The following is an 11,766-nucleotide window of genomic DNA, read 5'->3' on the forward strand; positions in this document are numbered from 1 at the left end:
CCTTATTTGTGCCAAATTTGGGTTGTACAAGCTCCTGCTGTGCCGGTGGGCGTCTCTCACTCTAGTGAAGTAGATTGACATATCCAGTGTCTTGAAGACCAGGCCCATTGCATGCTGCTATACTCTGTCCTCTACTCTGCCCTGAGCCATCCCAGCCTTTAACTTAACGGCTTAGATGAGGTACATGATTGATGAACGTTGATGCTCTGTCAGAATATGAGAACAATTTGCATGTCCAACTACTGCAGAACATCAACAGGTGTTGGTGTGTTTGGTGTTCTTTGTTGCAAATTGTATAATTTGCATTTGTGCATATAACAAAAGCAAAAAGACAATGAGGCACCACAGGTCAAGGTCTGATTGCAAATCTATTATAGCTAACATTATAACTGTTTTAATTTATTTGTTGGTGCTGTGATAAGATATTCTTTTGAAGGTTTGAAATACTTCACTTTATGTGCAATGAACCTAGAATATATTATAGTTTCACTTTTTTAATTACATTACATTACAGGAGGAAAATTACTGTAACTTGGGAAAGTTCATTCGAACTTTTCCACTGTAGTTGTTTCGGAAAGATCTCTCCATTACTGTGTGCGAGTCCATTTGATTCCAAACAGACAGATGAATCATAGGGCCACACTGAGCATGATCAGACACAGTTACACTGTAGCTATATAGAGAGCAACACCTGCTCTATGGATTTACCCACAGACACAGTCAGAGACAGAGAGAGGGAGAGAGGGAGAGAGAGAGAGAGAGAGAGAGAGAGAGAGAGAGAGAGAGAGAGAGAGAGAGAGAGAGAGATCAATAGACAGAGAGAGACTATACACAACCACACACAGAGACAGACGGAGTGAGAGAGACAGACAGAGAGGACGGACAACATATTGGTTGTGTTGTTGCTTATTTGGGCTTATTTGTCATCTGACAAGATTTTATAGTAGGGAAAATAGCAGATATACAAGCTTGCGGCGCAGCATGAAGTGACGTGCTGTGAGCTTGTATATCTATCTGCTATTGTGAGAACTGTAGCCCTGAAACATGACTGCCATGATGATTATCATGACAGTCATGCAGAAACTTAGCCCTGTTTTTGGCGCTCGCTGCATTTACAAGATTTCCGTATATATAAACATTCAGATTTCAAATATAAAGTACTCACAATTTGTCCCACGGGTGTTAGTTAGTAGCAGCACCAGCGATCAGAATTGCTGCATCCCGCGTTCTTTAATAAAAAGCATTTTTGTCAGAGCGCCCCGGCTACTTTTTTCAAACGGGGTTCGTTTGGGAAATCCACAGTTGCACACCGGGAGCGCACTCGCCTATTAGTCTGTATTGGCAGGGCGGTCAGCGTACCTATATCGAACACACCGAGTGCCACCCTCCTCGTAGTTGAAAGCCAATGGCAAAATAACACCTCGGATAAAAATACTTTTTATTAAACAACGCGGGATGCAGAAATTCTAATTGCTGGAGCTGCTACTAACTAACACCCGTGGGACAAATTGTGAGTACTTTATATTTGAAATCTGAATGTTTATATATACGGACATCTTGTAAATGCAGCGTTCGCCAAAAACAGGATGCAGTTACTTCATGACTCTCGTATGAATACGAGAGTCATGAACCATGGCTATGAGAACTGCTGATTTAGAAGGCCTTGCACTCATTTAGCTGAGTGCAAGTAATCATGCAGCCTATATACTGTAGATTAATCTGTATGCCAGGTAATCAATGTTAAGTTGTCAAGCTGCACTTAATGTGACACCGCCCTAGGGCACCCCTCTGTGGATTCACCCAATAGTTGCTTCTTTTGGGATTGTTTTCTGGGAGGGGGGGGAGAGAGAGAGAGAGAGAGAGAGAGAGAGAGAGAGAGAGAGAGAGAGAGAGAGAGAGAGATGATGTTGGAAAAGTCAAACACTGTGCAGGAGGATGCTAAATGCACACCAGTCTTAGTAGTGGTGCCAGCTCATGGCAGAAACATCTCAAAGGACTAGAAAAAGTGCCCTTCTGGGCACAGGTCTCCACCAGGATAGGAATGTAGGACATTGCAGCTTGCCTTCATCTGGTCGTTGGATAAAAGGGAAACAAAAGTAAATTAGAGGTCAAAAACATTTTTTTGGCCAGTTATAGCGCCACCTTGAGGCTGAGTTGAAATTGTTCATGTGGCATTTCTTCCTCGGCCTAGTGGGAATGTGCGTGCACAATTTCACGGAAATCACGCGATGTGTTCATGATTTGCAGCATTTTGTTTGAAACTGAGCACTCCTGTGAACTTTGGAAGCCAATCTTAACCAATCAGGATGGAGTCTGAGAAATCTGAAAGACACGTTTCGTTGAATGGCTCTAGAGAGACTGTGTACCAATTTGATGTTTGGACAAAATCTGTAGGTGTACTGTGCAAAAACTTGTTTTGCACAAAGCGGCCTCCTGGTGGCGCTATAACAGGCCGTTCTGGAAATTTTGGGGCAGAGGTTCATGTTGGCATCCAGGGAGTGTGTGTGCAAAATTTGGCATCGACCGGGTTGTTTTGCACAAAGCGGCCTCCTGGTGGCGCTATAACAGGCCGTTCTGGAAATTTTGGGGCAGAGGTTCATCGTTGGCATCCAGGGAGTGTGTGTGCAAAATTTGGCATCGACCAGGTTAACGATTAGCTGCTCACGGACACACACACGGACGGACACACGGACGGACGGACGGAGTGCAAAACATACTCTCCCCCCATGCCTTCGGCCTGGTGGAGACAATAGATTTTGAAGGTGCGTTTTACCAATGGAAATACATAAATTGGCCTCGCTCTGCGCACATTCGTATTATGAAAGGCATATCGGCCCGTGTTGAACGCACTGGCCCGTGTTGAACGCACACACATTATGGCTTACCGCGTTGCTGAATATTTTAGCATTGTGGGAGTGTCCATATGTTAATTATTTTCGCTTTGCGCAATTTGCTATTAAGCCCCTTGACCTAAAGACACTCAGCGCATAACGATTAGACGTGGGTCTGACCACCTCATAAACGCAAAAAGCACTGTTTGATTTGACACTTGAGCGGCTCTGAGAGGCTGCTAGAGTGTTGCCATGTCTGTTTATTATAAGCGGCTTATTTTTCTGTAAAGTTGCTTTCTGTGTTGTTGCTTTTCTTGTTTCTAAAGTGGTTATTTGGGCTTTTCTCCTAATGTTGTTTAAACCAGTGATCCTCACACAGCACATTCCCATGTCAAGGATCCCCAGATGAATGCATTTGCCCAACTAAGGACAGCTAATCCAAAAATTAAATAAAAAGATTACTTTTGAAAATAGCAGATCTATACCAGCTCACAATGCATCACATTCATTCATTAAAACTATGAACTCTGACTGCAGGGGGATATATAATGATCATTATAACAATGTGCAAGAACATATTTAAAAAGAAGGAAGAACTTTATATTTGTGGACAATCAAAATATGTTTTTTTATTTTAATGTGGTGTCATTCAAATTAATCTGGATATGGCAGACTCACTATTTAGAAAATAAAAACATGGCACTTCATTTAAAATAGGTTACAGACCCCTGTTATATGCGCTTATTTTTATAGACCTATTTACTTGTTTCTATGAGACATGGCAGTTTTGCGTCTTAAAAAAAAAAAATTTGAGATTAGAAACGGCCATAATTCTTTCATTTCTCAACCTTAAAAATAAATAAAAACATCTCCATAATCCGTGGGAAATGTGCTTTCATATGCTGTATCACACCCGATTCAAGTCTTCTTCAATAAAATGCTACGAGCGAACTCAGCGAAGACCATACCATCGGGGCCACAGCATTACGCAGCACGCATTCAACTCATTCCTTCGTCGTGACTTGAATGAAATAAAATATAATAAACGTTATTTTACTGGTGTTTTTCAATAGAAACAAATAAAGAGCGTGTGTAGGCTACTGTGTGCAAGTGCAACAGTGCATATACATGCATGCACTAGGCTATATTTCTTCCGTGTCGGGATGGTGATTGAGCTCTTCAAGTTCACAGCCCGTTTGGTCTTTCATAAAAAAACGTTGATATTAGCCTATAAACACTCATGGTTCTCTCATTTCTCAACCGTTTTATTAAATGTAAAAATCTCCATATTCCTTATGAATCTTGCTTTCATTCGCTGTATGGTACATGGTTCTATCGTTATCGAATTAATTAATTACGCATGGATTGGCAATTTGCCAATATGCTGCTATCTACTCGCAATTCCATTCCGATCTGAAAGGTGGGTCTGTTCTTTTGAGGCATAAAGGTGACAGCATGCAGTGCAATAGGAATAATTAACCCAAATGTGACAAAGGCATGTCATGTCTTCTATGGTGCCAGCCTGAAGAAATGTCATACCACGACCCCCAAAGTGCGCATTCCGTATGTGACATCAGCTGACTGGTAAAGAGAATAGTACGGACATGTTGATTGGGTACGTCTCAAACACGCCTTAAACACACCCATGACTAATTCAAGGCCGTTTTGCGCACTCCGCGGGGTGTCAAAAGCGCTTCTTAACATGCCCAAAATTGCAATATGACATACTACACGCCCCCAGATCATAATACTGTAATTAGATTAGTAATATAGAAGTAAGTAACATAGAAGTCCTAAATCGACCCCACTGTATCTGGGTTCTGGAGCTGAGATGGAAGAGTACCAAGCTGGTTCTTTAGTTCAACTGACTTCACTGAGAGAGCTGACCTTGAACATGTCTTTCTGTAGAAAACCCACAGTGCTGCGTGACATCCTGATAGATCTACATGGCAGCAGTGTTGTGAATTTGACCATAGTCAGACCAAACCTCTGCAACCTTTCAGTGGGAGATCCATTTCAGGAGCTGAAATACATGAGGAACCTGAGCAAAATCACATTAATGGACTGGTCTATAAAGTGCTCAATTTTCAACTCTGTGTTTAGCAATATTCTGCAGTCAGCAGTTGACAGTGTATTCCTTGTCAATCTAGACTTTTACCATGACCCTCCATATGAAATTAATTTGGGTGATAACACTTCTACCATTAGAAACCTTGTCCTCATAAACACTAATAGTGCAGGTTTCATCCGGCACATGTGGCCTTACGCTACATTTGGGAGTTCTCCTTTTCTTAATGTGGAAGTGTTAAGAGTCATAAATCAAGGGATAATCTTTGGTCTTTCCTGTTTTGGACGTATCCTCAGGTTGCCAAATCTCTGTGTTCTCGACTTCTCCCACAATTCCCTAGATAGCAAGTTCTTTGGAAATATTGAGAGTGCATCAATCAGACAACTCATTCTACGAAAGAATAATCTAATTGATCTTCATGCTCTTGCCCGTGGCATCCACGGTGTTAACCGTTTAGAGTCTCTGGACCTCAGCGCCAACAGATTCAGATTGAATAAGAAACCCTCTTGGCCCTCGATCATCACACACGTTTCTCTGAGTGAGAATCCATTAGGCAACAATGTGTTCCATCACCTCTCTCCATACTTCCTTAGTCTCAACTTGTCAGTGACTGGGATAGACAGTCTCAGCCAAAATACACTTGGGTCTCTGAAGGATCTGAAAACACTCTTTCTGAGCTTCAACAAAATCACTGGTTTGCCTCTAAACCTCAACATGAACCTGGAAGAGCTGCACTTGGATCACAACAGAATCAACTCTCTCTACAAAGAATCCTTCACAGGACTGCCCAAACTGAAGAAACTCAAAGCAGGAAATAACCCTTTCACTTGTGACTGTAAACTGTACTTTTTTCTGAGCAGTTTCAATAAGTCACTGCTGCTGGATTGGCCTTCTGAGTACATGTGTGACTCTCCAGCCAGTTTGTCTGGAACTGCACTAAAAGACTTTGACCCAGGCAGATGGTCCTGTGATCCAATGCTGCAGGTGGCTGTGATTTTGTCCTTGGTTGTGTGTGTATGTGTGGCTCTGGGACTGCTATTCCACCATGTTGGTGGAGCTTGGTACCTGCGTATGCTGTGTGTGTGGTTGAATGTTAAGCGCCGGGGTAAGAAGGAGACAGAGCGCCTCCTACAGGCCAACTTACAGTACCACGCCTTTGTCTCCTACAGTCAGAAGGACAGCTACTGGGTGGAGTCACAGCTTATACCCCACCTGGAGGGAGAGCACTTCAGCATCTGCGTCCACGAGCGGGACTTTATCCCCGGCCACTGGATCATCGACAACATCATCAACTGTGTGGAGGGGAGCTACAAGACAATATTTGTGCTGTCTCAGAACTTTGTCAAAAGTGAATGGTGCAACTACGAGCTGTTCTTTTCTCAGCACCGGGACCTGAGCGAGCAACATGACTCTATGGTGTTTGTGCTGCTGGAGCCCATTCCTGTCAACTCGCTGCCCAGGAGGTTCCTGCGTCTGCAGAGGCTCCTGAGGCAGCAGACCTACCTGGAGTGGCCAGCGGACGAGCAGAAGCGCAGGCTGTTCTGGACCAGTCTCAAGGCAGTGCTGCAGCCTGCAGACAACAATGTGGTGCTGAGGAGAGTGGCCCAGGACCTGGCCAGCCTCGGTCAACATCAGGCTGAAACTGATCAATGACTTGGCTTATAAATATGACCCAAATAATATGTTGTTTTAGTGGCACACAGTGTGTGTGTGTGTGTGTGTGTGTGTGTGTGTGTGAGGGTGTGTGTGTGTGTGTGTGTGTGTGTGTGTGTGTGTGTGTGTGTGCGTGCGTGCGTGCGCAACATGATTGTGCTGCATGTTGCCACTCCGAACCATCCATCTGTTAAATAAGACTTGGTTATTCATTATTATTATTATTATTATTCATATGCAAATTAAGGGATGCTGCTTTACAATTTGATTGGACAAGGTTTATTCTCACTCTGATTTTCGTGCATTTGTTGGCACGCTTAATTCACTTGCTTGCTAAGGAAATCTCAAGTTCCTCTCAGTGACCTTCCTCTGTGGTGTGGTGTGGTGTGGTGTGGTGTGGTGTGGTGTGGTGTGGTGTGGTGTGGCGTGGCGTGGCGTGGCGTGGCGTGGCGTGGCGTGGCGTGGTGTGGTGTGGTGTGGTGGTGTAGTGGTGTGGTGTGGTGTGGTGTGGTGGTGTGGTGTGGTGTGGTGTGGTGTGGTGTGGTGTGGTGGTGTAGTGGTGTGGTGTGGTGTGGTGTGGTGTGGCGTGGTGTGGTGTGGTGTGGTGTGGTGTGGTGTGGTGTGGTGTAGTGGTGTGGTGTGGTGTGGTGTGGTGTAGTGGTGTGGTGTGGTGTGGTGTGGTGTGGTGTGGTGGTGTAGTGGTGTGGTGTGGTGTGGTGTGGTGTGGTGTGGCGTGGTGTGGTGTGGTGTGGTGTGGTGGTGTAGTGTGCCACTAGATGGCATCAAAACCACACAAGCCAAATGGTGTCTTTCTTGGTGAGTTGTTGAAGAGCTCAGTCTGTAAAGTTCTCTTTTGAAATGTTTCATTGAATTGCTGATGTGCAGAGGGGCAGAATATCATTACTTATTACAAAAAATCAAAAAAGGGAATAGGTGAAATGGGAAGGCAGTAGATTTGTGATCTTATTGTGAATTTAATATCATATCAAGGGCCCAAGCAGACCCCCAACTGAATTAATATTATATGGTGTGCCAGAGATTTCCTTATTTATGTTTGATATATTTTTGGGGGTCCTTGACATGAAATTGTTTTAGAACGACTGACAGAACCATGGGTTTTTCAGAAAACTGTCAAAAACAGATAACAGCTCTATAAGCAGATGTGTTGCCAATATAGGTTTAAAGTGGTTAAACTGTACTTTGCTGGGTTCACCTCAAGGACCCCACTTTGAGAACCACTGGAATAGGATACATATAGGACCTAAAAGCACTGAATTGCACATTCCTCTGGCCAGAAGACAACAATCTCTGATTCCTTTTTCTCTTTTGTACATAAGTTTTATATCTGTTGATGACATACACTGTATTATTGTTATTGTTATGCTATGTTGCAGTGTTCGTCTATGACAAAAGATTTCGACGCGACTAAAACTAGACTAACACTAAGACATTCCAGGTGACTAAAATGTGACTAAAACTAAATGAAAACTATTGAAAAGCCTATAAAACTAAAATCAAGATTTGCTGCCAAAAACAACACTGCTATGTTGATGAATTGAATCCCCCAGGACTTGTTTGTGTTATCCTTTCAGCCTAAATGCCTGACTGTACCTCGTGTTTGTTACATGTCTGACTAATAAAGTATTCAATCATTAAATTAATCAATCAATCAATCAATCAATCAATCAATCAATCAATCAATATTTTTTTCTGGATCAGGGCCCCCAGTCCCACCCCATCTGACCACCATAAAGACAGAAACCAGACCATAATGGGACATAAATACTAATATGAATTAAACCCCATCTGACCACCATAAAGACAGAAACCAGACCATAATGGGACAAACTAATATGAATTAAAAATACATGCAAATCAACCACGCTTAATTCATGAGCAAAATACAAGAGGCAGTTTATTGGACCCGTACACATTATTAAATTACACTGACAGTAAAATATTATAAACATAGTTTAACACAGTTTTCTGGTATTATTCTTTTTTACACAGTAGTAGCAGTGTTATTACCTGGATGCAAGTCTCATGCTGAGGAAGTTAATAAACAGGGTTTCACAAATTCATATCAAAAGGCAAACAGCAATCACCTATTATCCATCGATCACCACTTTTCATCAACTGATTTGTGAACCAGGGTTATCATACAGTAGCAAAACTGACTAAAACGAATGAAATAAGACTGAAGAAAGATATATTTTTCTCACAGAATATACAGAATAATATTTAGCTTCTTTAACCCATTCTGAACGGGCACCCATTTTGGTGTCGGCATCATGTTATGCTTTAGCTATTGAAAAATAGCAGATCTACAAGCTCATATCGCGCCACCGAGTGGCGCGATACGAGCTTGTAGGTCTGCTATTTTTGAAAAGAATCGAAGAGTGACTGACATTTTTAGAATCTGATCTCAGGTCAGAATGGGTTAATCAGACCAGTGTGTGTCCAGTGGAAACCTCGTATGAATCTGATCTCAGGTCAGAATGGGTCTCAAACGTTTCATGTCAAAGGACCCCCATTTGGCCACATAACCCCATCTGAAGAAACACAGAGAAGAGAAGATTTGGGAGCTTGTAGATTGGCTTGTAGATTGGTTTCTTTTGACATTTTAAATAGGCAAAATATATTATAAAAATAGGGTTAAATAGGTTAAAGTAGGGTTGAAAATAGGGTTAAACCGATTGTATTGCTTTAACAAATTTTGTTAGGGACCCCATATGGAACCCCTTCAAGGACCCCCGATGGTCGGCGGACCCCACTTTGAGGACCATTTCCTTATAATAATACCTGAAAAACTAAAACTAAATTAATATTTCATAACTGTAACAATTCTGGTGAGATCATGAATTAGTGAAGTTCATATATCATGTAAATTGAAAGACATTTTGGCTCCTCAGTAATCCATGCAATAATTACAGGAATGGTTCAGCGAGCATATACTGTACCTTTATCAATACATCTTAAATTAATTCTGCATGCTCTATTTGGAGTGTATGATTATGCTATTGATAATTTCATAGCAGTCTGAGCAGCGTACAATTTGAAACAGGAGCAGCTGCTTTGTAAACAGGCAGTGAGAAACAACCCTTTACTCTTATTTTATTGCAGTGGTTTACTGGTTTTCAACCAGCTAAATGATATAGAGTTGGTAACCAAATGGACCCTTACATTAATGTTAAACATCGGCATTATTTAATTTACAAGAAGTCTACACAATTAGAGAATGTAGAATAATTGTTATTTTGATCAACGTTTGACAACTGAATGGAATTGTGTGTCAACGATAACAGGATATTCTTTCGTTTTGGGTCTGAGAGGCTAAATATCATCAAATGATGGTCCGTGGATCAAATGCTGAATAAATAATGGACCTTGATGTGAAAAAGGCTGAAAACCAGTTTTATTGCTAAAAACAAACAAAAAAACATGATGTTATTATGAATTGAACTAAGAAATTAAAACGATGGGAGTGGAATACCCCTGTGCAATAGCCTACTTAAGTAAAAGTAAAGTATTTATTTGCTGTAGGGTGGAAACCATGTATGTCCAAAACCAGTGATGGAAGAAATATTTACATGTTTTACATAAGTAAAAGTATCAAGTAGAAGTACCGTACCTGTCTCACTCAAAATGTACTTGAGTGAGACAGAGTGAGACATTATACATTATATAATAAAATGCACTTAAAGCTGTCACACTTTGCTGTTTTATGAAATGGAAGAATATTCAAAACGTATGAGTATGAAAATATGGATAATATGGATAGGCATGTTGTATGTATGAATCATGATAATCCAGTATAAAACATGTTTTTGAGATTTTCTTTTGGGGGGGGGGGGGAGAAACAAATCTAAATATGATTCTAAATACACTTTGATACAGTAAACAATACATTATGGGTGGATACAATTATGTAAACTTTTAGAGATAAAATGCTGCCTGGTATTTTATTTTTTTATTTTCTCATCTAGTACACAGATATGTGGACATCACTTCTGACTTGCTTCCACAGACAGTCCAAACCATTTGGAACATTTGAAGGCAAGCATTATCCACCAATCACAGAACAGGAGATTCTTCTTCTTTTTTACGACAATATATACAATACAACAGTGGTTCTCAACCTTTTCTGGATCAGGGCCCACAAAGCCTTGGCGGCCCACCCTTCTGACCACTGAAGCATGTTTATTTCAATGATAAATCAATCGAATGTGTCTCGGTTTTGGATCAATGGAACTAACATAGCATAACAATGATAACTGGAAAATACTGTTCCCGAAGAAACAATGTGGGCTCCTCGATGATGATGTAATGACCCACATGACGTCACAGCAGCCCAGTAGCCAATGAAAACGGGGCGGGAATAAAGAGTGGCAATAACAATATTAGGCTCGTTCCTCGAGCCCACAATAATATTGGTCCCCAGCACTCCTATTGGTCCCCAGCACTCCCATTGGTCCCCAGCACTCCTTTTGGTCCCCAGCACTCCTATTGGTCCCCAGCACTCCCATTGGTCCCCAGCACTCCCATTGGTCCCCAGCACTACTCCTGAAATTTGTCATCCTATATAATCACTAGGAGCAGTGAGTAGTCAGTTTACGGCGCTTGGGGAGAAATTAGCGATGAACCCATTTAGGCCTGACGTCGAAATTTAAAACAAACGTTCGCTCTGAAAGAATATATACCTATTCAAAGATTTGTGCCGCATTTTTACGATTTTTCAAAAATAGCTAAAGTATAACAGAATGCTTAAAACACCAAAAGGGGTTCCCGCCCAAAAATTAAGAGTCTTGCTCAGGGAGTCGGACACATCGACACATTGCTGGCCTGCCTGGAATCATACCTGCAGGGACGACCAGGGGCTCTTCCCGCTCCTTAGTATACTATAACATTTCTCAAGGTTTTAAAGGAGAAATGCCGTAATACATTTTATTGTATGTTATGTTATATACAGTATCATTAAAATCTTGCATACAAATCATACAAAACTCTGATGCTGGCATTCAAAGCAACCAAAGGTATGGCTCCCCCATATCTTGCAAGTATGATCGAACCCTACAAACCCTCCCGTGCACTCAGATCAGCCAACGCAGGGAAGCTGGAAGTACCCTCACTAAAAACGCCGGGACAACGCTCCACACGTCCCAAACTCTTCTCCCTTCTGGCTCCAAAACTGTGGAATGCACTTCCCATTGCAGT

The 11,766-nt window shown here is 41.8% G+C and overlaps 1 protein-coding gene across 1 annotated transcript; it reads left to right on the plus strand.

Moving 5' to 3' along the window:
- Positions 1-5,970: 5,970 nt before the first annotated feature.
- On the plus strand, positions 5,971-7,328 carry LOC310863774 (toll-like receptor 6; the record flags this gene model as incomplete). The annotated part of the gene is made up of 2 exons (XM_083772269.1): positions 5,971-6,523; positions 7,318-7,328. The coding sequence occupies 2 exons, from the start codon at positions 5,971-5,973 to the stop codon at positions 7,326-7,328; spliced, it is 564 nt and encodes a 187-aa protein (XP_083628395.1).
- Positions 7,329-11,766: the final 4,438 nt, after the last annotated feature.

Source organism: Protomyctophum parallelum (assembly GCF_964188405.1).
Source record: "Protomyctophum parallelum genome assembly, chromosome: 8".
NCBI lineage: Eukaryota > Metazoa > Chordata > Actinopteri > Myctophiformes > Myctophidae > Protomyctophum > Protomyctophum parallelum.